A 22,181-nucleotide genomic window follows, 5' to 3' on the forward strand; every position below is an offset into this window, starting at 1 on the left:
GGGGTGTGCACTCCCCCCCCCCCCCCCCCCCCTTATACATCCTGCCCACTTCTTTCTTTATTCCAGATCACCCTGTTTCTTCTCCCTTTTACTGCACTTTCTTCCTCATGTCTTTCCTCCTCCCCTTTCTTTGGTCCCATCAAGCCATGCTCTTGAGCTGAGAGGAAGAAGAGAAGCCGTGGTGCTTCCTACTCCCTTAGCAGCCCAGAACACGTGGGTGGACAGATCTAGTGGGTCTGAACCCACAGCCATCCCACGGCAGCCGAGCCCAGGCAGTGGGATGGGTTCCACTTGACTTCTCCACATGTATTTGTGCTTACTTCCATGACTGAATTTGTCCCCTCAGGAGCTGGTGAATCCGGAAAGAGTACAATCGTTAAGCAAATGAAGTAAGTGTAATTAGACCCACCCCCCAACCTTAGACCCTTCCCTATAACACCTCCTCTTGGGAGAGCCTGGGGCTGGAGTAGCCAGGAGTACCCCATAGCCAGCACTCTATCCCATTCCCAAGAACCAAGCTTTAAGATGGGATTTTCAGCATTAGCCCCAATCTGGGTAGCACAGGGCCCTTTCCTGATCCGTAGATGTCCCTGTGGTGCCAATTGTGACATGGCAGCATGTAATGTGTGCTTCTGGGAGACACCATTTCCCTCAGTGCCCCAGGAAATGCTTTCTCAGCCTCCCACTGCAACCTGGTGAAACCCTGACTGCCTATACCCACTACCATGGCATTCCTTCTTGGTCCCTGTAATGTTCAGCTAGTGGGACATTCAAGTCCATGAGCCAGGCAAGATGCCCTTAGTACTTTGCTGAGCATTGGTGGGAGTCCCAGCAGCAGAGCCTGTGGCTCACTCCGAGCTCACCACCGACTCCTGTTCCTGACAGAATTATCCACCAAGATGGTTACTCCCTGGAAGAGTGCTTGGAGTTCATCAGCATCATTTACAGCAACACTCTGCAGTCCATATTGGCCATTGTGCGTGCCATGAACACGCTGAACATCCAGTATGGGGACTCAGCCAAGCAGGTGAGTCACTGGGGTGAGGTGGGGTGGGGATCAGTGCGCACCCCACTGTGGGGCTCTCTGTCCCATGCGTGGGGTGCAGAAGGAGTTAGTGAAGCTGCTCCAACTCTGCCTAAATAGTCAGCTCTAGCTCAGCCAGGAGAAGCCTGTGCCTTTGATCCTCAGGTCATGTCCTTGTCACTAACAGCCCACCCTCAGCTACGGTGCTTCCCCAGTCTTCTGGGTGTCTCACTCCTGGTCCCTTGGGGCAGCTGGAAGCAGCTAACACAACTGTGCTCTCCTGCAGGATGATGCCCGTAAGCTGCTCCACTTGTCTGACACTATCGAGGAGGGTACCATGCCCAAAGAGATGTCTGATATCATCATCCGCCTCTGGAAGGACACTGGCATCCAGGCCTGTTTCGACCGCGCCTCTGAGTACCAGCTGAATGACTCAGCCGGCTAGTACGAGCCTCCCTTTGTATCTCCCTAGGCAGATGGTCTCTAGGTAGCACTGGGCCCACAGGATGTCTCATGTAGTTGTGGCCTTTGGAAGGGGAGTAACTAGCTGACCCTATCAGAAGACTGAGCAATTCAAGAAGCTTTACAACCAGTGAGCTGCCTGCTTCCCTTTTGGTGATGGAGAGAGAGTCCCTGACCCTGGTGACAACTCCAGACACATTCTCCTGGCCCAGGCTCACACTAGGTCAGCCCTGAGCCCCAGCAAATCATGGCCAGTAAGGGAGGAGACAGGAACACCAGGGTACAGGTTGAGGATGGGAGAGGGCATAGTGCAGGGTGCTACTGGGATTCTGGGTTGTGGGACTCCCAAGAAGCCCCTCAGCAGTGCTTGGGTAGCTGCCACAGCTCTAAGGGTGATGTTCTAGTCTTTTCTGGATACCTAGGTGACCAGGTTTGGTTTTCACTTACACACAGATTGGCATTCTCTTTCTGTACATGAATGGCTCTGTATATGCCTGGAAATAAAATGCCAATTTGTAAGTGGCATTTTGGGGGATTGGACCAAGTAGATGATCAAATCGAGTTATCTAGGCATCCAGAAAGGGATATAATGCCACCCTCTCTCCTGAAGACAGAATGAGCAGTTAGAAAAACTTCTGCTCCTCAGCTGTTTCCTGGAGGCACAGCACAGAACCTCAGGTAGGCAGGGACTGAGGCTGGAGGACCTTGGGAAGATCCATCCCAGTACATCTCATGGTTGGAGGCCTGGGACTGGGGATTTCTGCAATGTAACAAGAGTAGCAGGTACCACCCACAGAAGTATCTAGATATCTTATATTTATGCCCAGGTATCACCCTAGGACTACCCAAAAGCCCTATTTGAGCTGAACACTGCTGGTGCAGACATGCAAAGGCAGGACCTGCTCCAGGGGCTCTCAGCACCCAACTGGCATCTGGTCCCAGATGTGCCACCTCGGGGTGGGCGAAGAACCCAGCCTGTCCTCTGGGCTTTCAGAACTGGTAAGCATCTCATGCACTCTCTTTGTGCTTGGGCAGTTACCTGAATGACCTGGAACGTCTGGTCACCCCTGGCTACGTCCCCACAGAGCAGGACGTACTGCGCTCCCGAGTCAAGACCACCGGTATCATCGAGACCCAGTTTGGCTTCAAGGATCTCAATTTCAGGTGTGCCAAGCAATGGGAAAAGGGCCGGTGTCAGTCCATGCAGCCTTTCAGGGTTAAACATACGCTTCAGTAGCTAGCTTCACACTTGGGTGAAAGCAGACCCAAGGAGGCAGGCTGACGAAGAATGGGACATTGAGTCTGGACAGGACCCCAAGAGACTCTGGGTAATGGAGAATGGGATGCTGGGTTATGCAGGGACCCTGAACACTTTGTTAGTTTAAAGACATACTCCAAGGTTGGGAGCCACTCCATGTCAGCTTTGGCCCAAAGCCATAGCTAGCCAGTGAGTACTCTTGCTGACTATGACACAGGTGTGCTGATGACTGCACATTTTGGGCAGCTGTCATGGTTGGCACTAATCAGGACAGGATGGAGCATGGGAATCAATCTCCCTTGCCACTCTCTCGTGTTTGGTCCTCCATGGCAGAGCTCATGAGAGGTGTGGTAAATTTGTCCTGAACCTGCTCTGTGGAGAACCAGTAGCTTTCTCCACTGTCACAGGATCCACCATCATGTCCCCACCATGGAAATAGGGTCCTGCTACCTCCTGTGCACAGATCTCCAGTGATCTTGCACACATCAGACTATGGACTCACCTATGGACAGCCCCAAGCTGCCATTAAGCACAAACAGTTAGAGTCCAGCTATGGACAGCACCAAGCTGCCATTAAGCACAAACAGTTAGAGTTGCCCTGTAAGAAGGTGCCCAGGGGGGAAAGGGAAGCTGTAGCTATGGCTGCAGGTCTGGAAGGGGGAGCTATGCTCTCCAGAGGGGTCTCCCTTTCTGCTGGTGATGCAGTGGGTCAGGTCCTGAGCATGGCTGTTCACAGGTCTCCTTCTTTCTCTTGGCAGGATGTTTGATGTAGGTGGCCAGCGCTCAGAGAGGAAGAAGTGGATTCACTGCTTTGAAGGGGTCACATGCATCATCTTCATCGCTGCCCTCAGCGCCTACGATATGGTCCTGGTGGAGGATGATGAAGTGGTGAGTAGATCTCAGACTCTGGACCCAGGTTAGAACAGCCTGCAAGATGGGGGGCAGGGGTACAGGCTACCAGAGATGCAATCCACTGGCAGTGGCTGACACAGAACCCATCCTTACCCGGCTGTCCTGGAGATAACGCACCTGCCAAAAAGGGTCTGAGCAGAGCAAAAACCGTGCTCCTGTGACACTATCCTTGCTGCCACACAGAGAGGACTCCTGAGTCATGCAGAACCCTCTGAAGCCAGCCCATCACAGAGGGCTTCCAAACATACACAGACCAGTGTGGTGCAGGCCAAAGACCCTCCACAACCTACCAGCTTTTAGTGTGGATAAGACACACATGGGAACCAGCATTAGGCACCTTGAACTCCCACCCTGAATGACCAGGACCTGTTTAAAGCTGGGTCAAGTGGGAGCAGCCTTTGGCCTCAGTTCAAAATGGAGCTCAGACTTGCAAGGCTGGAGCCATGGCCATGTTACCACTACAGCCCTGTCTATTTCCCCTTCTGTAATGTAGGAAGAATGATACTGACTGACCTCCCTTGCAAAGTGCTTTGTAGCTAAAAGTAGTGGGTTTTGTTATTAGGGGCCCAGACTTGCCAAACTTAGGCAAATAAGATGACAGGGATTGTAACATGCAGGGCCTGTGCCTTGCCCTTGACTGCAGACATACAGAGTGAGTGGCTTGAGAACTGGTCAGCCATCAACTTGGCCTGGCTGCCTCCCTCATTTCTCCAGAGGCTGGTAGAGGCTGTAGAGAATCACCACATATGACATAATGAAAGAAACCTCACATTGTCCCCTGTTCCACCCAAGAACCGCATGCACGAGAGTCTGCACCTCTTCAACAGCATCTGCAACCACCGCTACTTTGCCACCACCTCCATCGTCCTTTTCCTCAACAAGAAGGACGTCTTTACAGAGAAGATCAAGAAGGCCCACCTCAGCATCTGCTTCCCGGACTATGATGGTGAGTTTGCAGCCTGCAGCAGGCCTTTGGCATGGCAAAGCTGGCCCTAAAACAGCTGAGATTGAACCTCATGGAGGCTTTGCCACTGACTCTGTTCTGGCTATGCTATGCTTTTCTCCAGAAAGCAGAGAGGAGGCCAGGTGTAATCCCAGAACTAAATGGGAGAAAACAAAAAGAAGAGACATTACAGGCCCCAGCAGCATCAGTCAGCATGCTGCCCACATGGATTATCATGGAGCATAGGGAATAGCTAGGGTGACCACCTTGTCAAAATGGAAAGACGGGACACATATCCACCCCACCCCCCATCCCCACTGGCGGCACGGCCAAAGCAGAGCCGAGCAAAGCAGGGGCAGATATGAGCTGACCTCTGCAGCTTTGGGGCTCCCCACCCTGCTACCTTTCCCCCAGGAGCCCCACGCCAGCCGTGTGCCCCCTGCCTACCCAGCAGCAGCAGGGGGATGCTGCCACTGCCCTTGCTGTTGCTGAGAGGGCAGAGGGAGCCTGGCCATGGTGGTATAGATAGTGCAGAGCTCCCAGGGAAAAGACAGCAGGGCAGGAAGCCCTGAGGCCACAGTGGGCATCCCACATCTGCCCTGCACACAGATCTGAGGGGGCATGTGCCCCACCATATCCCCTCCTGGGAGTGCATACAGTGGTGGGGCACCCCCCCAGATGAGCTGCCTGTGGCTCCATCCTGCTCCATGCCCTGGCCCCAGGCCCCAGGCACCACCCTGGCTGGGCAGCACCTCCAGCCCCTGCCCCATTCCTTCCCCCACTGTGGAGACCTCAATCTGTGCCCCTCCCTCCCCATGTACCCTTCCCCCATAGAGTTACCTACAGGGAGCTATTCTCCATGCTGCCTGTCTGTCTTGCTGGCCACATGCATGTGTGCAGGCATGCACATGCACATGGAGCCCCCTGCATCCTGCTCCCAGCAGCCCCAAGCAGCCCCTTGCAGGCTGGAACACTGCCATCCTGCAAGGGGAAACCCACCATTTCCCCAGGTTTTCTGTGGTAAACAGAAAACCTGGATCCCTGAACAACACTGTGAATCTGGGATAAATGCTGACCTGGAGTCATGCAGCCTGGGTCCTGGACTTGATGGTCCCATTCTGGGACTGTCTCACCCAATTAGGGACGGGTGGTCACTCTAGGGGTTGCTGATGGTACAGGTCAGAAACCAATCTCACTAAATACTCAGCCAGCATTATGGGTCTAGTGTGCAGCAGCACATGCCTGTGTTTTACACAAATGGCCACTAGATGTCCCCACTGCCCTGGACAAATGCACCCCCACCCGCCTCAGGTTTCTCCTCTTGGTGCTGAGCCCCAGACGGGGTTCCTAGGAGGCTGAGGGGACAGGGATTGGGGACTGGCCTTCTGAGTATATGGACAGTAAGAGGCCCCAGGGTTAGAGGGTAAAATTTTGAGGAGGGTCCTGACCCTGAGGTCCCCTGCCTTGCTCCAGAGTCCTTGGGGTTCTAGCATTGGGATCAGGGGCTGGGAGGACTGGGATCTCTGGGGTCTCCAGAGCATTGGGTGCAGAGTCATGAACCCCAAAGCTGCAGGAGGTGGAGCAGTCCCTGACTATGGACCATCCTGCTCCATGCCCCAGCCCTAGGCCCCATGCAGCACAGATCTGGGGGTACAACCCCCTCCCTCCCCCCCCGTGGCCTCCCAGGCTCTTCGGAGCCACTTCTAGGAGGCTCTGGGAAACATCAGCACCCCACTGAACTCTGTGAGTTTAGCGCAGGCAGCCAGCTCCTCAGCTTAGTCAGCCCCTAATGCTGTTCTGCCAATGTGACCCTACAGGACCCAATACATATGAGGATGCAGGCAACTACATCAAGGTGCAATTCCTGGAGCTGAACATGCGCAGGGACGTGAAAGAAATCTACTCGCACATGACCTGTGCTACTGATACTGAGAACGTCAAGTTCGTATTCGATGCCGTTACCGACATTATCATCAAAGAGAACCTCAAAGACTGCGGTCTCTTCTGAGCCCAGGTACCACAGGCCTCCTCCCTCCTCTCCCAGGGGCTGCAGGCTCTCTTGATCCCCACATACCATGTCCTCCATCTCCACTGTGGTTCCCTGCACTACAGCATTGAGTGGGCTGAACAGAGAACAAGGGAGGGAGCTGTGGTCACTACCTACTCCTGGCAAGAGCTACTGTTGGCCTTGTATGAGCAAGATGGAGGATGAGGAGGAGCCAGTTAATGGGGCTGGGGGTTGGACAGTGAGAATAAGGAAACGCTGTAGAGAAGGTGGGTGGTGGGACTTTAACACCAGGGGCCCTGGCCACCCATGTTAGCCTGCCAGGGCATGGTGTTGTGTCCAGTACCCTTGCCTCCAGCAGGAAGACTACAGGGCTTGGGCTGTGACTATAGGCTCAGGACCACTGCACTAATCCTTTCCTGTTACTCAGGAATGGCAGGAAATCTCACTGTCAGGTGCTTCCAGCTTCCTCATTCCTCTGGGGCTGGGCCAGGCTGGAGGTCCTGAGGGGAAAAGCAGCACCCTCAGCCCCAACTCTTGCCACACAAGAGGTGGAGCTGGGCCCTCTTGGGATAAAGTCCGGGGCAGCGCGCTCTGGTACTCAGGCCTGTTCTTGGAAAGCAACTGAGACTCCACAGCAGGCAGGTGGATGTTCCAGCTGCCTCCAGAACAATTATCCTGCCATGCTGCCCCACAGCGCCCCGTCCCGCCTGCAGCTGGCAGAGGTGCTTGGTTAGTGCTTCACCATGCTGGACAGTCAGAGCAGGAGGTGCTGCTTAAAGCTGCCACCAGGTAGTGTGGGGGTGGGGAGCAGGCAGCCACGCTAGCCACAGGCTCACAGTAGTTACAGGCCTGGTCACAAGTGTGTCCTCCCACTCTGGTGCCATCCCACCAGCCCACATAATTCAGCCTCCTCATGGGCCGTGTCCAGCATATGGGAAAGGCCTGGGCAGAAGCTCATGCCAAAGTCTGGGCAGATGCTCAGAAGGCCTGGGCCTTCACTTCTGTCTCCTCCTCAGCACCCCCAGCATTGTCACCCTCAGATGGTATCAGGTGTACAACCGCAGGCCCCTGATTGCCCTCACCTAGAGCCTTGGAGCTCCCTCCTCTGGCCCACAACTGCTTTGGAAGTAATTCTGAGCATGGGCAGAGGTGCACAGGGCCAAGTCGCAGATGAAGGGGGCAGAGGAGGCTGATGGGCGGTGGTTGGGGAGAAGCTGGAGGAGGGAGCTGGTCCCAGCTCTTCTGACTCAAGACAAGCCCCAGTTGTGCTGAGTTCCCAGTATGGAGCTGACTCCCTGGGGAGGTTCCCATGTTCATAAGAAAGCAAGCTAGAGCTTCCCCTGTTGCGTGGAGCTGAAAGTGCCCAACTGGACTCCAAGGGCTGGCCCATGACCCCCTCCCTACCTCCCTGGCAGAGTCAAGTCAGTGCCAAGGTGCAGAGTGGATATGGGCAGAACTTGGCTCAGGCTGCTCTCTGCCCAGTGAGAAGGAGGCCATACTAGGAGCCAATTGCCCTGCCAGGGCATGAGAGGTAGGGCCTACACCAGCCAGCCCCTTGCGATCTGATATGTTCCTGCTTGCTCTTATCCAGCAACATCATAACCAGCCCCTCCCCATCCCTCTCTCTACAGGCCTCCTGGGGCCATGACGACATCTTACCAAGAGCACAGACAGCATCTCCTGGACCCAGCAGCTGAGGGCTTCTGCCTCAGCTCTTCCCCTACGTAGCACAGTGTGGAGACCAACCCCTGCGCTGACACCAGCACCCTCACCTGCACCGCACAGCACTGCATTGGACAGGCAGGACCAGGCCCAACCCTGCACTGCCACTGCCACCCCCACCCCACACTTTACAGTAGGGGGGATCCACCCCTTTCTCAGCACTGACAGGCTATTTCTGGTACCTTCTTTTACAATGATCCAGATGCTGAGGAGGTGCTGCTAGAGCCAACCCAGCTGTGCAGGGAGGGTGCATGTGTGGCATCTGTGCTAAGTAGTGACCCCCGCCCAACTCCCCACGCAGCCATTAGCCCTCATGCACAGTGCCCCCTGTTGCAGCACTCCCACACCTCCTGTGCTGCTGTCCACTCTGGTTTTCTTTCCCCTGTTGTGATCCTGGCACAGCTGCCCACTCATATGGCCAGTGAAACTCAGCCCACCCCCAAGCATTCCCTTCAGAGCTCTGATTGCACCCTTGGGGACATCCCACCTGGAGCAGTTCAGCTGTGGCGGCTAAGATGAGCCCCAGCCATGGCTTGTCGGTCTGTCTGACCACCCACATTTGGCCCCTGGGATGCACCAAGGTCATCTTGTCCAGGTTGCTTGGTGGCACCTACTCCTTCCACTCTGTAGCAGAGGACCCCCTGCTCTGGGCTTCCCACCCCCAGCCCCTAGGTGAAGAAATGTCTCCCATGTGACCAAGGCTTGAGATGTGGTCACCTCCTTTCCCCTCCAGTCCTCTTCGTCTTGCCCCAAAGAGGAAGGGGCCAAGCAGCACTCTGTGCTCAGGGGGACGGACAGATGCCAACACTAGGGATGGGAGGCAACAGCAACAGCAGCCCCCTGGTCTGTATCCACAGCTGGGCCAGCTTCTAGCCACTTGCCAACTAGCCCAGCTGACCCCAGACAGGCAGCTGGGTTGATGTAGTATGAATTACTGGATGAACTTGCCCACTGGAGAGAACTTAGTGCTTGGTGCCCCCCACCCTTGCAAAGCACTGGCCCTACTCTAGGGCCAGAGGAAGCAGCAGCAAAGGGCTCCACTACAGGGGTGCTGCTGTGCCCAGAACCCATTTACCCCTGATCTCTCAACTGAGATTCCCATTGCCATGTGGATCCTTGTCCACATGAACTTGGACCAAGCCTTCCCCCTCCATTCACCCACCCTCAGGCTCTGGGAAGGGGTGAGTGGCAGTGGGTCCAGCTCTGGCCAGGGTATGGTACCACAGCTGGTAACATCCCCCCTGCCCCCAGGCTGGGAAAGAGCTAGAGCCCACCCACATCGCTCTCTTAGGCTCAGAGGAATATTTTGCAATATGCCAGGGGGTGTGGGAAAGGGTGAACCCTCTGCTCCTGGTGCTTTGTGATTTCAGCTGATTCTTGACCCCCCCACCCCCCTTTAGGGCAGGGCCCTGGCACCTGTCACACTCCATTGCACCCCACTTGTCCAGCGACAGCTCCTTGTCAACCCCACCACCAACCATCACACACCCTTCCATGTGCAAACATTTGTCTTCACCTCCTGGTCACAGGGAGGCAGGTCACTCTTGGCAGGCAGATCCCTTGCTTTCTAGAAGGCTCTCTTGGCTATTAGCACCCCTCCCCTACTCTACCCCTGCATGGGCAGAGTTAAAGGGAAACAGCCCGCTTGGAAATCTCCCCACAGCTGGAGCACTGAAAAGGGAACACAGCTCCCTGCATGCCTGAGCCCAGGACATTGTTTGCAGTGGACTGTGGTGTAGCCTAGCTTCCTGTGTACACAGCGATGGCTTCAGCTTTCCCACCAGATTTCTGCTGGTTCTGGGTCTGGAACGTTTTACCAGTGGCAATTGGGTGAGATTTAAAATAAAGTATCTTTCAGGCATATGGGGGTGGGGGTGGAATTGTCTGTTGTGTCCAGTGAATCCTTGTCCCCTAGCAAATGTACTCTGCTGCATAACATTTTCCTGGCATGAAGCGCTGGTGCCCGCGATCCTGTAAGCATATCCAGACAGCACTGCAGCCAGTTCGTTTTCTACCTGGGATTATATCACATCAGATTTATGAATAAAAAGATTTAGCAACACCTTTCACTTACTCCAGACCTGTGGTACAGTGGGAACCAAATTGTCTGGAACAGGGGGCTCCCTGGTTAGGGACAAGCCTCAATGTCTCAATTGCTGTGCATTGTCAGCTATCTCCCTCCACCAAAGGGCTCCCCTCTGCTACCAGTTGTCTCGAGCCTGGCTATGCTTTACTACAAAAAGAGAAATGTTTGCTCCACTGGCTGTTTGCAAATAAACCAAGACCCAGCAGTAATGACTTCCAGGCTGGAAACTCATGCCAGTCAGGGGAAGGGGCAGGGAATTTGAGGGTACCAGGAACACCAAAATGGCATATATCAGCCATTGTGTCTTCTCTTACCAGAAACCCTGGGCTGTGAGGTTCCTCAGCTGCAGTCCCAAAGCAGCCAAGGTTCAGGTCCAGGAGATGTCCATGTGGCATCTTGTGTTAGCATGGTAGGTCCAGGATCCCAGAGAGGCTGTTTGTAAAGCACTTGGTTTTCCAGGTGGGCTCGTTTCAACTCAGGGGTCAGGTCCCTAGAATTACAGGAACTAGGCGTCGTGAAGAGTTACTGGTGATTAGGGGGTTCCCAGAAGCATTTCCCAGGGACCTGTCATCGGTGAAAGGCCAGCATGTTGGCCAGCTGCAACAGCTCAGTGCTTTCAGGCTCCCTGTGAGAGAATGAAAGTATGCAGGGGTGGGCAGATTCAGTGCTGGAGGACAGGTCCTGCATAAACTATCCTTATTCCACAGGCCTCAGTGGACCCATCACCCCCAACACTATCCTAGCACTGTTCTGACCCCTCAAATCTAAACACATAGACCTCTAGTCCAATGTTGTATAGTCCCTTCTGCCCCCCATTGCCACTGCCCCTGCCTGATACTTGATGCAGTACAGAGATGGCCAATCCACCCAACAATGGATGGGGACCTGCCTTCGTGTCACTTGGTTCTTGGATTATAAGCAGAGAACGAGTTTACCGCTCATGATTTAAATGACATGTGAAACCAGGACCTAAGCAGCACCATTTATGATGGCCCCTTTCACTGTCTTCTTCTGCCACTACCTCAAACTCGCCAATGGCAGGAGAAGGCCCAGACAGACTCCCCTTGGGAGTCAGCTCCACTTTGGCATCCCCCACTGCTCCAGTCTGCAAGAGGAACCCAGGTTCCCCCCTCCTCCCCCAGTATTGAGAAACAGTGCCACCTCTAGTTTGGTGAGGCAAGAGGTGAAAAAAACTGGCATAAACAGAGCATTTTCTTTCTACAATTTTATTATTTCAAACCGTGTGAACAATTTTGGTAAAACATCATGTGATAAAAGCTAGGCTGCGTCCACTGTTTGCTATTAGCCCCTACTGGCTCTCGATGAGAGACAAGCTGGGGGCTGCTTTTGTACAGCAGTGTTTCTTCAACCGACGCTACAGTTAGAGCTAAGAAACTACGTTTAAAACAGAGTTGACAGTACAGCAACCTCGTGAGCAACCCTGCCTGCTGGCGAGCAACAGGGAAGGAAAGGAATGAAAAAGAAGTTGACAGGATCACCACCACTTAGTCCTTCACTGGCATCTTAGCCCTTAGAAACCTAGTTCTTGCTGATGGGAAGAGACATGTTTAGAGGTCCTGGGATGTGTGCTCTCCCTGGATGGGGACTGCTCCCAGCCTGTGGCGAGGGAGGGGGGGGGAGAAGAGGAGAGATGAGGAAAAGGGACATTTTATTTTAACCCAATTCCAAAAACACAAACATGCCAGAGCAAATTATGGAATAGATGTAAACGTACAGACAACCTCAAGGCACAAAATTTTTACTGTAGAAGATTCTGTGAAGACAACTTGACCACTTAGTACTTGACGCTTTAAATAGTTTTTAAAAAGATTTTCTTTTAAAAAGCAACGTAAAATAAGCCTTTTTTAATTTTAAATTTTTAAAGGAATGTTGGTTTGTTGTTTTTTTTCTTGCTGGCTTGTGCAAATTACAGGAGTGCAGGAGACCGGCTGGATCTCTGCAGTGAAGAGAGCCACAGTTTAAATGTAAACATTTGGAAGGTGATTTCTTTTAAATTAATAAAAAGGATGATTTGAAGCAATTTCAACCAGTTAAAAAAAAGTAGTAAAAATTTGGGTTTCCTCATTCAAAAAACAAAAAACAAACCCATTGGAAAACCTGCAAGCTCATGTTCCAAAGGAAAACAGACTGAAGTGTTATGAACTATAGCCACAGTTTTGTGATCCATGAGTAAGTCTTTGTGGGGATGAACTGGAGAGAAAACTAATGAACAGGTTCAAATACAAAGCCTGGAAGCAACGGCTGAGGGAACAGTGGGGAAAAACAGAACCTGTCTCTGCAATCATGGTCATTAACCAAAGTCTCTTCATTGGGGGAAAAAAGAAACAAAAAAAATGAGAAGCAGAAGTCATTAAATGATGCAGTCCTTTCTTTATCAGCATCAGCCTCTTCCTCCTGGTACAAAGCAGTTCAAGTAATCCTAAAGGGAGAGAGACACCCATGAACGTTATGCTGGGGAGGATGGGGGAAGATGCTTTACCACTAATACACCAAAACAGATTGTTAATCTGTGGGCCAGATCCAGGGAAAAGTGATGGTGGCAGCTGTTTTCTAGCACTTGCCCCTCTCCCCCACTCCTCCCCACCCCCACCCCACCTCTGACCCAAACTAGGTCAATCTGGCCCACAGCCTTAAAAAGTCGCCAACTGCTGCACAGAAGGGCTGTAACCTCAACTTCTTGGTGTCCTTTATGGGCCTTCCTACACAGCCCTCTACAGGGGAAGAGCTGGTGGCAGAACAGGACAAAGCAATGGTCCAACTTCTCCAGATCACAGTTGGAGCCTCCTGCTATGTGGATCTGTCTGCAGTGTTGGGGTACAGTGCAATCCCCAAGTGCACCTGGTTTTATAAATCAGTGTCCAGCAAGCCCGTCTGCTAGAGCTACCCTCCCCATAGCATTTTGTGGGCTGACTTAGCCACAGAACCCCAGGCATTGGCCCCTTCTTGCCACCTACCTGCTATCATGCCCTCCCAGGCCCTCCTGAGCCTTCTGCATGGACTCAGGTGTGTGGCAATTATCCCCAATGAGATGCGAAGGCAACAAGGGGTAGGGGTGTCCCTACTCTACCAGCTGCCTTCAGAAAACCCCATGTCTGGGCTTGCTGCACTGAAACAGGACCATTGCCTGCTTGCCCTCAAACCCTAAATGCACTCCAGAGCACCTTTGGGCTTCCCACCAGAAATCACTAGGACAACCACTTGATGCTAAGGAGGTGATGGCTGGCTCAGATTCCACTGGCACTGCTCAAATCTGTGCCATGTGAAGCAGGAACACTACGCAAACTACAGACAGAGGCTGCCCTTCTCTCTTGTACACAGCAGCCCCTCTGTTTCTCCTGTACTCCTCTTCCTCAACCCCCTTCTGCCAACAAGATCTACCATAACCTGATGCTCATCCATTGTTGATGGGAGGGGACATCCTTGGCCCTGTTCCATGCAGCACAGCTGTGGCCCACTTAGCTCACCAGGACTACTTCAAAAGGAGGCTGTACATCTGATTGGACACCCTAAGGTGCAACTTGGCAGGAGGGGACTGACAGGTCTCCAGATGACTGTCCTGGCCACTCATGTTGCCTTTACACTCCTGAAGACAAGGGGAAGGGATGCTGCCTCTCCATGAAGAAGGCAATGCAGTAGGACTACTAAGTCCTGGGCTATGAGGGGTGCTGGCATGCAGGATTTGCGCTCCACAGCCTTCCCACCTTTCAGGCACACCATGGCCACACACTCTTCTCTCCCCTCCTCTCGCACCCATGCCAGCTGGCCACTAGGCACCTCCCCCCCAGACCCTTCCCATGGCATCCACAAATGCTAGTGCCAGCCTGTCCATCTCAGATCCCCTCTGTCAGCCTCACCTTCCCACATTACTCAGCAGGTTTAGTTCCTAGATTAGAAAAGACCACAATCCTTCAGGTTGTTTTTGATGATGACATCGGTGACGGCATCGAAAACGAACTGCACGTTCTTGGTGTCGGTGGCGCACGTGAAATGTGTGTAGATCTCCTTGGTGTCCTTCCTCTTGTTCAGGTCCTCAAACTTACTCTGGATGTAGCTTGATGCATCGTCATACTTGTTAGCCCCTGAGGAGGAAGAGAATGGACACAAATGAGCCCATGCCAAGACTCAACCACCCCAAACCCCAAGCTCTGACATGCTGGCCCCTTCCCCACTTCCTGCCTCAGTTTCCTGGCAAAGTGGAGCCTGACCTAATGTGTGCACTGGGAAGGATTGAGCTTTGCCGTAAGAGTGCTGCACAAAGCAGGGCCACCCCTATACATCAGCTGGTGAAGAATGAAGATGCAAGATGGGGTAACAGCCAACTGAAGTAAGAATCCAGAAAGCCCAACAGGTCACTGGGAAGAACCTGTAACACCTGCACTTAATTCTAGCCTCATCTAGGTCTTACCCAAAAACTATCCCTTCCTATGATGGGGAACCCAAAGCTCTAAGGCTTTCACATGTTGATCTTGGCCACCATGAACACAAAGCTTCACAGGCATCATCAACATGCCTAAGCCTCACTTGAATCCCTGTCATACTCTTGGCTTCCGTGAGAACCTGGGGCAGTGACTTCACCCAGTTCTCATCTAACCTGATGAAGTCACCTTTGATCAGCACCTTTCAATTCCCTGCTGATCCCCTCAGATCTTGTATCATTAGGGAGAGCAACCAGAATCCCCAGTCCAGAGGCATAAAAAGCAGATAGATGCCCAGGGCAGCAGTGATTCCAGTTGCCACCATACCACCAGTGACATCATGTGGCTGTGGCAGCAGCTGCTATTTTGCTGCACCTTCTCCCCAAGTTGGTGCCCCAGTCCAGTTATGCTACTGCCTCAGCCAATCATTACTTATTCTGTGCCTCTATATTTCATCCCCAGTTCCTGTTGTGTGCCATGTCAGAGATGGGGCAAGAACAGTGAAGCTAATACTTCAAGAAGTGTTTCTCCGTTATTTCAGGAAGTACTTATCATGAGGTACTTAGCCCCATGGTCTCTGGGCACTATATATTCTAATATTTTTACCCTTTCTAATATTTTTACCTTAACCCCTATACAGGAGGGGAAACAAAGACTGGAAAAACTAGGGGCTTGTCTATGCTGGGACACTCTGGCAAATTTATCCAAACTAATTCAAGATAGATTAGTTAAACATTAAGTCTCAATATAGATGTTCTTGACCTTAGGTTGGTTTTAAATTTATTTTCAAAGTGCATTAAGCTAAACTGAATTAAGGGTTGTTTAATGCAATTCAACCAAACCACTTTCCGGAGCATCCCAGGCAGACCATACACATTCCTTAGTAGACAAGCCCAAGGACATGCTGGAATGCTGTGGCAGAGAAGGGATCCAAGCCCAAGCATGGCTCCACTCTTTCTTCCACCCACACCTTGCTAAGATGACCACTACTGTGGTGATCATTGGTGATGACAGCTGTGCACTGGGCAGAGAGATGTATCCAACATCCCTTGATGACAGCAGCTACAATTAATAACTCAGCAATCAAGTGCATCCAAGCTGTTCCCTAATGTGCACCTCAGCATTTGCCAGCACTAGGGTCACAGAGCTGCCTGCTCATCAGCTTTGCCAGTTTCCTCCCAGTAAGGGATGGAAGCCTCCACATTTTGCTTTCCAGCAGGTTCTAGATACTTTCACTTCTAGGCTGGCGAGTAGGTGCTCAGTGGCTCCAGTGCTGGGCAGAAAATGTAACAAAGCAGTGCCTGTTTCATATAACAATGACAGTCATTGGTTCTGTCTAAAGTGTAGACACATTTTCAGTATCTTGGTTTTCATTAGACAAAACTTCCTTTTGTGATAATCTGCATGTTGAACCTGCTCGTTAGTACTTCTACTGCAACTACATCTAGGGTCCCCAAGAATAGAATCAGAGGAATGAAAGGCTGGGAGATACTTCAAGGGCTTGCCCCATCCTACCTCCTGCTTTGAGGGACCTAAGAGCACTGCTGCCGGATGTCGGGGCGACCTGCTCTCAACAACCTCCAGTACCAGGAACTTCATGACCTCTGTAAGTCACCTGTGTTAATGCTCAACTAACCTTATAGTTTTCCCTAAATGCTCCCCAATATCTAACCTAAACATCTTTCTTTCTACAAATTAAGCCGATTTCTTCTCATCCTACCCTCCCTGATCACAGAGAACAACTACTCACTGTACTCTTTATGTACTTTGTCTTATTTTATATTTGTGTTTGATTTTGATGTTATTTTTTACTTTGTACATGTTAGAAAATTATCATACCCCCTTCAGTCTTCTAGACTAAACAAACCCAATTCTATCAGTCTTGCCTCAGAGACCATATTTTCTTATCCTCTTAATTCTTATTGCTTCTTCTCTAGACTCTCCAGTTCGCTTACATCTTCTTTAAAAAGACAGTGTGCAATACTCCAGCTGAGACCTCACCAGCACCACACAGAGCAGAATAATGATCTCCTGTGTTTCACATCAAACACTCCTGTTAACATCTTTCTCACTGCGACATCTGCCATTTTTGCAACAGAATTGCACTGTCAGCTCATTCAGAATTTGTGGCCCACAATAACAGAATTTGCGGGCCCCTCCCCACTTCACCTTTCCTGCTGTGTAGCTGCTCACCTTACTCGTTGTTTTGTATTTAAGAATCTGATCTTTCCTTCTTATGTGCAGTACTCTGTATTTGTCTTTATCAAGTTTCATCTCATTCATGTCAGCTCTCTAAATTACTAAGATCATTTTAAATTCTCTCATCCTCCTCTGTCACAAGAGCCCCTTCCAGCTGGGTGGCATCCCCACACAGATTGTTCTCATTACTCCATCATCTTCATCTTTAAAGAAAATACTGAATAGGATTGGGCCCCAGGTAGAACCTGTAAGACCACACTTAAGATCTCCCTGTTCAGCAATCAGTAATTGATGGCTGCTGTCAGTACAATTTTCCAAGCAGCAAGGTTAAATTTTTTTTTTTTTTTTTATCTGAACCGTATTTTGCTAGTTTGCTTATTACATGGCCATCGTGTGGAACAGTCTCAAAAGCTGTGAGTCAAGACATATCACATCTACTGCTTCTCTCCTACCTCCTAGGCCAGATATCCTGTCAAAAAAGGAAATTAGATTGGGTTGACATGATCTGCTTTCGACAAATCTACGTGGGCTGTTTCTTATTACTGTATCACCTTTGTTTCCAAGTCTGTTAAACAATTTGTTCAGAATCATTCCAGGTATCACAGTGAAGCCGACTGGTTTATAACTCCCTGGGACCTTCGTTTTCTCTTTTTTAAAGGTGTGAAGTTTGTCCTTCTTCAGTCCTCTGGGACCTCCCTCTCATCATGAAGATAATCACTAATGCTGCTTGCAGATGTTAAAAAACAAACAACAAAAAGCACTTTACCAGAAGAAGCAGCGCATTACTTCAACCTGGCTCTGCAGTATCTGTAAAGATCGGGCACTTCACTGGGGCTTTTTGGTGCTTTTGTCTAATAGCTGATTCAATCAGCTATTAGATAAAAGTACCAAAAAAGCTCCATTAAAGCACCCAATCTATACAGATGTTAGGTGAGCCAGGTCCATATAACATGCTGCCTCTTCCGGGCATGTGCTACACTTAGCATGGGAGCACGGGGAATTTAAAGTGCTGTTTTGTTTTGGTTTTTAAAGTCTGCAAGCAGCCTAATGGACCAGAATACAGGTTTCCCTTGCCAACTACTGTTTCGAGTATCCATGGTTAATATTCTATACACCATTTTGGCTACTGTGGTATACAGTTTTGAGTAACCACAGTTTTCCGCAGGTGCGCATCAGCCTGCCAACTCCCTGGCCCTGCTCGTGACTCTCCTTCCTCTGCCCCATAGCTGGAGGTGGCCCCAGGCCTGCCGGAGGTGCACGCAGTGGCGGGGAGCTGCCCTACCCGCAGTGGCAGGGAACAGCAGGCTCCCTTGCCACTGTTCCCTGCTGCCCTGCTTCCCTCCCCAATGACACGGCCCGGCAGGGAGCAGAAAAGCTGCACGGGGATCTCCTTAGCAGCCGCTGCTCACCCCATGCTGCCCCGGCGACATGCCTCCTGTGCCTGCTGCTGGTTTGAGGGGCACAGCCCCGAACCGCTGCCCCGGGTGCAGGAGGCACAACGCCAGGGCAATGCAGGTTGAGCAGCGGCAGGCGAGGAGATCTCTGTACAGCTTCTCTGTTCCCTACCATGCTGGGTCGTGGCGGAGGGAAACAGGGCAGCAGGGCCCAGGCCGGGTTGTGTGACAATCTGAGCCCGGTGGTTCATCCAGGGGCACGGGCGGGCGGCTCTCACTACTGCCGGGCTCAGACTGTCCCATGACCCGGCCCAGCCAGGGCCCCAGCTGTGGGCTGCTGACAGGCCAATTGCGCGCCACCAGGGGTGGGCACAAAACACCCCCACCCTGCCATTCAGACAGGTGGGGGCAGGGAACTGCTGTGATGTGCTGTGCAGGGCCAGACAACGTGTCCCTCTCTTTCCCCCTCCTTATAAGAGGCGAATGCACTGGGGGAGATGCTGCCGCTGTGTCCTGGGCGCACACTGTCCCTGCCCACCGGTCCGTACCCCTTAAAACCTATCTAAGTACCCCTAGGGGTATGCCTATGCCCCGTTGACCACCCTGTGTATTAAAGTTAAGTAAAAATGATTTTTATACACTATACTGTACAGTATTCAAATCCCCAACCCCATTTTCCCCATAAGCCTTTAGTTTTACCAACTGCGGTTTTGCCAACCACAGGAACTTTTCAGAACCTAACCCCCGCGGTTGGCAAGGGAAACCTGTACTTCAGCTAGTCCCTTGAGTGCTCTGGGGTGAGTTTTCTTAGGCAGTCCTGCCGATTTGACTAACTCTAACTTATCCAACTGTTTTTTAACCTGGACCCTATTTCTGGATCAGGACATGCTAGTCCTTTGCTTCATTCAGGGTCAAAGGTAGAACAATTTAGGTCACTTGTGCAGATGTAACATTTACAGCACAACAGCTGCTGCATGCTCTTGAGAGGCAGTTCACCCTCCTCTTTTACCGTCGCTAAAAGGTCTGTTTGCCCACCCCATGGGGTTGGCCACACTGCCTGTTCTCTAGCACTCCCTCTCCATAGGTGGACCTACAAGTACTGGTTTGAGAAGCTGGATGGGGAGCTGGCAGCTGGTCCTCAGAACCCTCTCCTGCACCACCCCCAGGGCTGCATGGGTCTAATTACCCCAAATGTCAAGGCTGGACCTTGGCAAAACATCTGCTTCTCTGCTCTCCCAGGGCTCAGAACCAAAGCTGTCCCAGCCTGGCTCTCCATGTCAGCATAAGGGAAAACATGACAACTAGAGGTGGTGGCACTAGCTCTGACTCTGGATGCTGGAGCAGAGTTGCATATACCCCAAAGGAGGGAGTGACTCACAGTTGTGCTCCCCGTAAAGACTCCAGGGATTCAAGTCTCATGAGGGTCACTGTAAGCACAGCGTGAACTGTTGTATCACCTCCTCAGAGCCCTAGCACAGAGGCTCCCCCTTGGTTATACTGGCACATTAGCCAAGGCAGTAGCATGTTGCTGGCACACGCACTACCAGGCACTTAATTCTCTTCCAGGTGTGGTAATGTTTATTTAGGATGTCAGACTCTGAACTGAACCAAAGGAGAAACAGAGGTGCTTGGTGTGGTAAAATGCCCAGTACAGAGCTCATGAAAGAACCATGTAGGGACAGGTTGCTCGCTGCTGTGTTTATTGAACCTACTTCCCACATAAATCCATTTTTGAGGGTGCCAGGCTGCTGCTCCAGAGTGTGTCGCTAAGCCTGTTTTGGACTCGGGTAAGACATGCTTCTATTTCAGAGGGTTCTTACACCACTGCAGGACGGGACGAACTGTGAGAGCAGCAGTGTGGCCTGACCTGCATAACAGCCTGCGGCCGAGGGTGGAGAACTGTGCTGGCATTGGCGTGCCAGGGAAAGTGCCATAGCTCAGCATGCCTAATACATACTACTTAAGGAACCTCTACCACGCTGTGATTTCCCGAGGGCGGTGGGGGAACCCCTAGTACTGGCCGAGCTCAGAGGGGCCTGGCACAAGACCTCATACCAGACAAATGGAGAAGGAAGCTAGAACTTCCCTTACAGGAGAACAAGGGCTGACTCGGGGCCCTGAGGGACATGCAGGCATCAGCACTCAGGGAGCTTAAGTTTGTAACACAAGCTTTACATGTTTGTGCTTCTCCATTTTCTCAGGAAGACATGGTGTGGTTACCTAGGATCTGACAGGGTGCAGGCCGCAACATCCGCTCGCTTCCTGCTGGATCAGCAGGGATGCGAAACAGCAAACAAACTAATGACTAGAAAGCCGGCCATGGAAAAATGAGTGTGGGCTGGGACTGGGAGCAGCTGCTTAGCACTGTGCTGACAAATGACAAACACGGAGACACTTGACCACAGAGTTGCTCCCCCAACTCCTCACAATGTCTCACAGTACAACAGTTTCGGCTGCCATCATATAAAGGTTAATTTCTCCCTGATCTGGCCCAGTTTGGGTGTCCTAGATTGTTACTACAACAGCACCCAAGAGAAGCAGGGTCAAAATGCACCTCTAACTGAAGGGTCAGTAACTGGAGAGGAGTGCCTGCCTGCTCAGACACTGGCTGCAGGCAGGACATAGGGTGGCAGGCGATCGCAGGACTGCTGCTGGCTGAACTGCACAGTGCAGAGCTGCCCGCTTTATTACTGTAGTTTCATAGTTGGTAGGGTCAGAAGGGACCTGAGCAGATCATCAAATCTGACACCCTGCCATGGCAGGAAAGAGTACTGGGGTCAAACGACCCCAGCAAGGTGTTTATCTAGCCTCCTCTTAAAGACCCCCAGGGTAGGAGCCAGCACCACTTCGCTTGGAAGATGGTTCCAGGTCCTATTCGCCCTGACAGTAAAGTAGCGCCTCCTGATGTCTAGTCTGAATCTACCCTCTGCCAGCTTGACACCGTTATTTCTAGTCAGTCCTGGGAGTGCTAGGGGGAGCAGAGACTCCCCCAATACCTGCTGGTCCCCCCCGACTAGTTTGTAAACAGTCACTTGATCCCCCCTCAGCCTTCTCTTGTGGAGGCTGAACAGGTTCAGGTCCCGTAGCCTCTCCTCGTAGGGCTTGCTCTGCTGTCCCCTGATCATGCAAGTGGCCCTCCTCTGGACCCTCTCCACGTTGTCCACATCCCTCCTGAAGTGCGGCGCCCAGAACTGGATGCAGTACTCCAACTGCGGCCTGACCAGTGCTGCATAGAGGGGGAGGATCACCTCCTTGGACCTGCTTGAGATGCATCTGTGGATGCATGACAAAGCGTGGTTGGCCTTCCTGACCACGTCCACACACTGTCGGCCCATGTTCATTTTGGCATCAATAATGACTCCAAGATCCTTTTCTGCCTCTGCACTGATGAGAAGGGAGTTCCCCAGCCTGTAGGTCTGCTGCTGGTTCTTCCTCCCCAGGTGCAGTACCTTGCACTTGTCAGTGTTGAAACCCATCCTGTTCTCATCCACCCACCCCTGTAACCTGTCCAGGTCTGATTGCAGCCTATTCCTCCCTTCTAGTGTGCCCACTTCCCCCCACATCTTAGTGTCATCTGCAAATTTGAACAGGGTGCTTTTCACCCCCTCGTCCAAGTTGCTGATGAAGATGCTGAACACTGCAGGCTCGAGGACCGAGCCAGAACCCCACTGCCCACATCCCTCCAGGTTGAATAAAGCCCGTCCACCACCACTCTCTGGGTGCGACCCTCCAGCCAG

General features: G+C 51.9%; 2 protein-coding genes across 8 annotated transcripts in view; one reads left to right on the forward strand and one right to left on the reverse strand.

The window, feature by feature from the left end:
• Positions 1-10,385, forward strand: part of GNAT1 (G protein subunit alpha transducin 1) — a 24,593-nt gene extending 14,208 nt beyond the window's left edge. For all 7 annotated transcript variants that reach the window (XM_025204365.1, XM_025204366.1, XM_025204368.1 and 4 more), the window contains 8 exons: positions 347-389; positions 886-1,027; positions 1,311-1,468; positions 2,522-2,650; positions 3,503-3,632; positions 4,449-4,602; positions 6,417-6,613; positions 8,239-10,385. In XM_025204365.1, coding sequence (XP_025060150.1) covers positions 347-389; positions 886-1,027; positions 1,311-1,468; positions 2,522-2,650; positions 3,503-3,632; positions 4,449-4,602; positions 6,417-6,607 — 947 coding nt within the window. In that variant the 3' untranslated portion in view covers positions 6,608-6,613; positions 8,239-10,385. The remainder of the gene's footprint in view (positions 1-346; positions 390-885; positions 1,028-1,310; positions 1,469-2,521; positions 2,651-3,502; positions 3,633-4,448; positions 4,603-6,416; positions 6,614-8,238) is intronic.
• Positions 10,386-11,625: 1,240 nt separating this feature from the next.
• GNAI2 (G protein subunit alpha i2) overlaps positions 11,626-22,181 on the reverse strand; it is an 89,377-nt gene continuing 78,821 nt past the window's right edge. The window contains exons 7-8 of the mRNA XM_025204339.1: positions 14,291-14,515; positions 11,626-12,855 (exon numbers count right to left, since the gene is read on the reverse strand). Of these exons, the coding sequence (XP_025060124.1) occupies positions 14,325-14,515 (191 nt within the window). The 3' untranslated portion in view covers positions 11,626-12,855; positions 14,291-14,324. The remainder of the gene's footprint in view (positions 12,856-14,290; positions 14,516-22,181) is intronic.

Source organism: Alligator sinensis, unplaced genomic scaffold (genome assembly GCF_000455745.1).
Source record: "Alligator sinensis unplaced genomic scaffold, ASM45574v1 scaffold858_1, whole genome shotgun sequence".
Lineage (NCBI taxonomy): Eukaryota > Metazoa > Chordata > Crocodylia > Alligatoridae > Alligator > Alligator sinensis.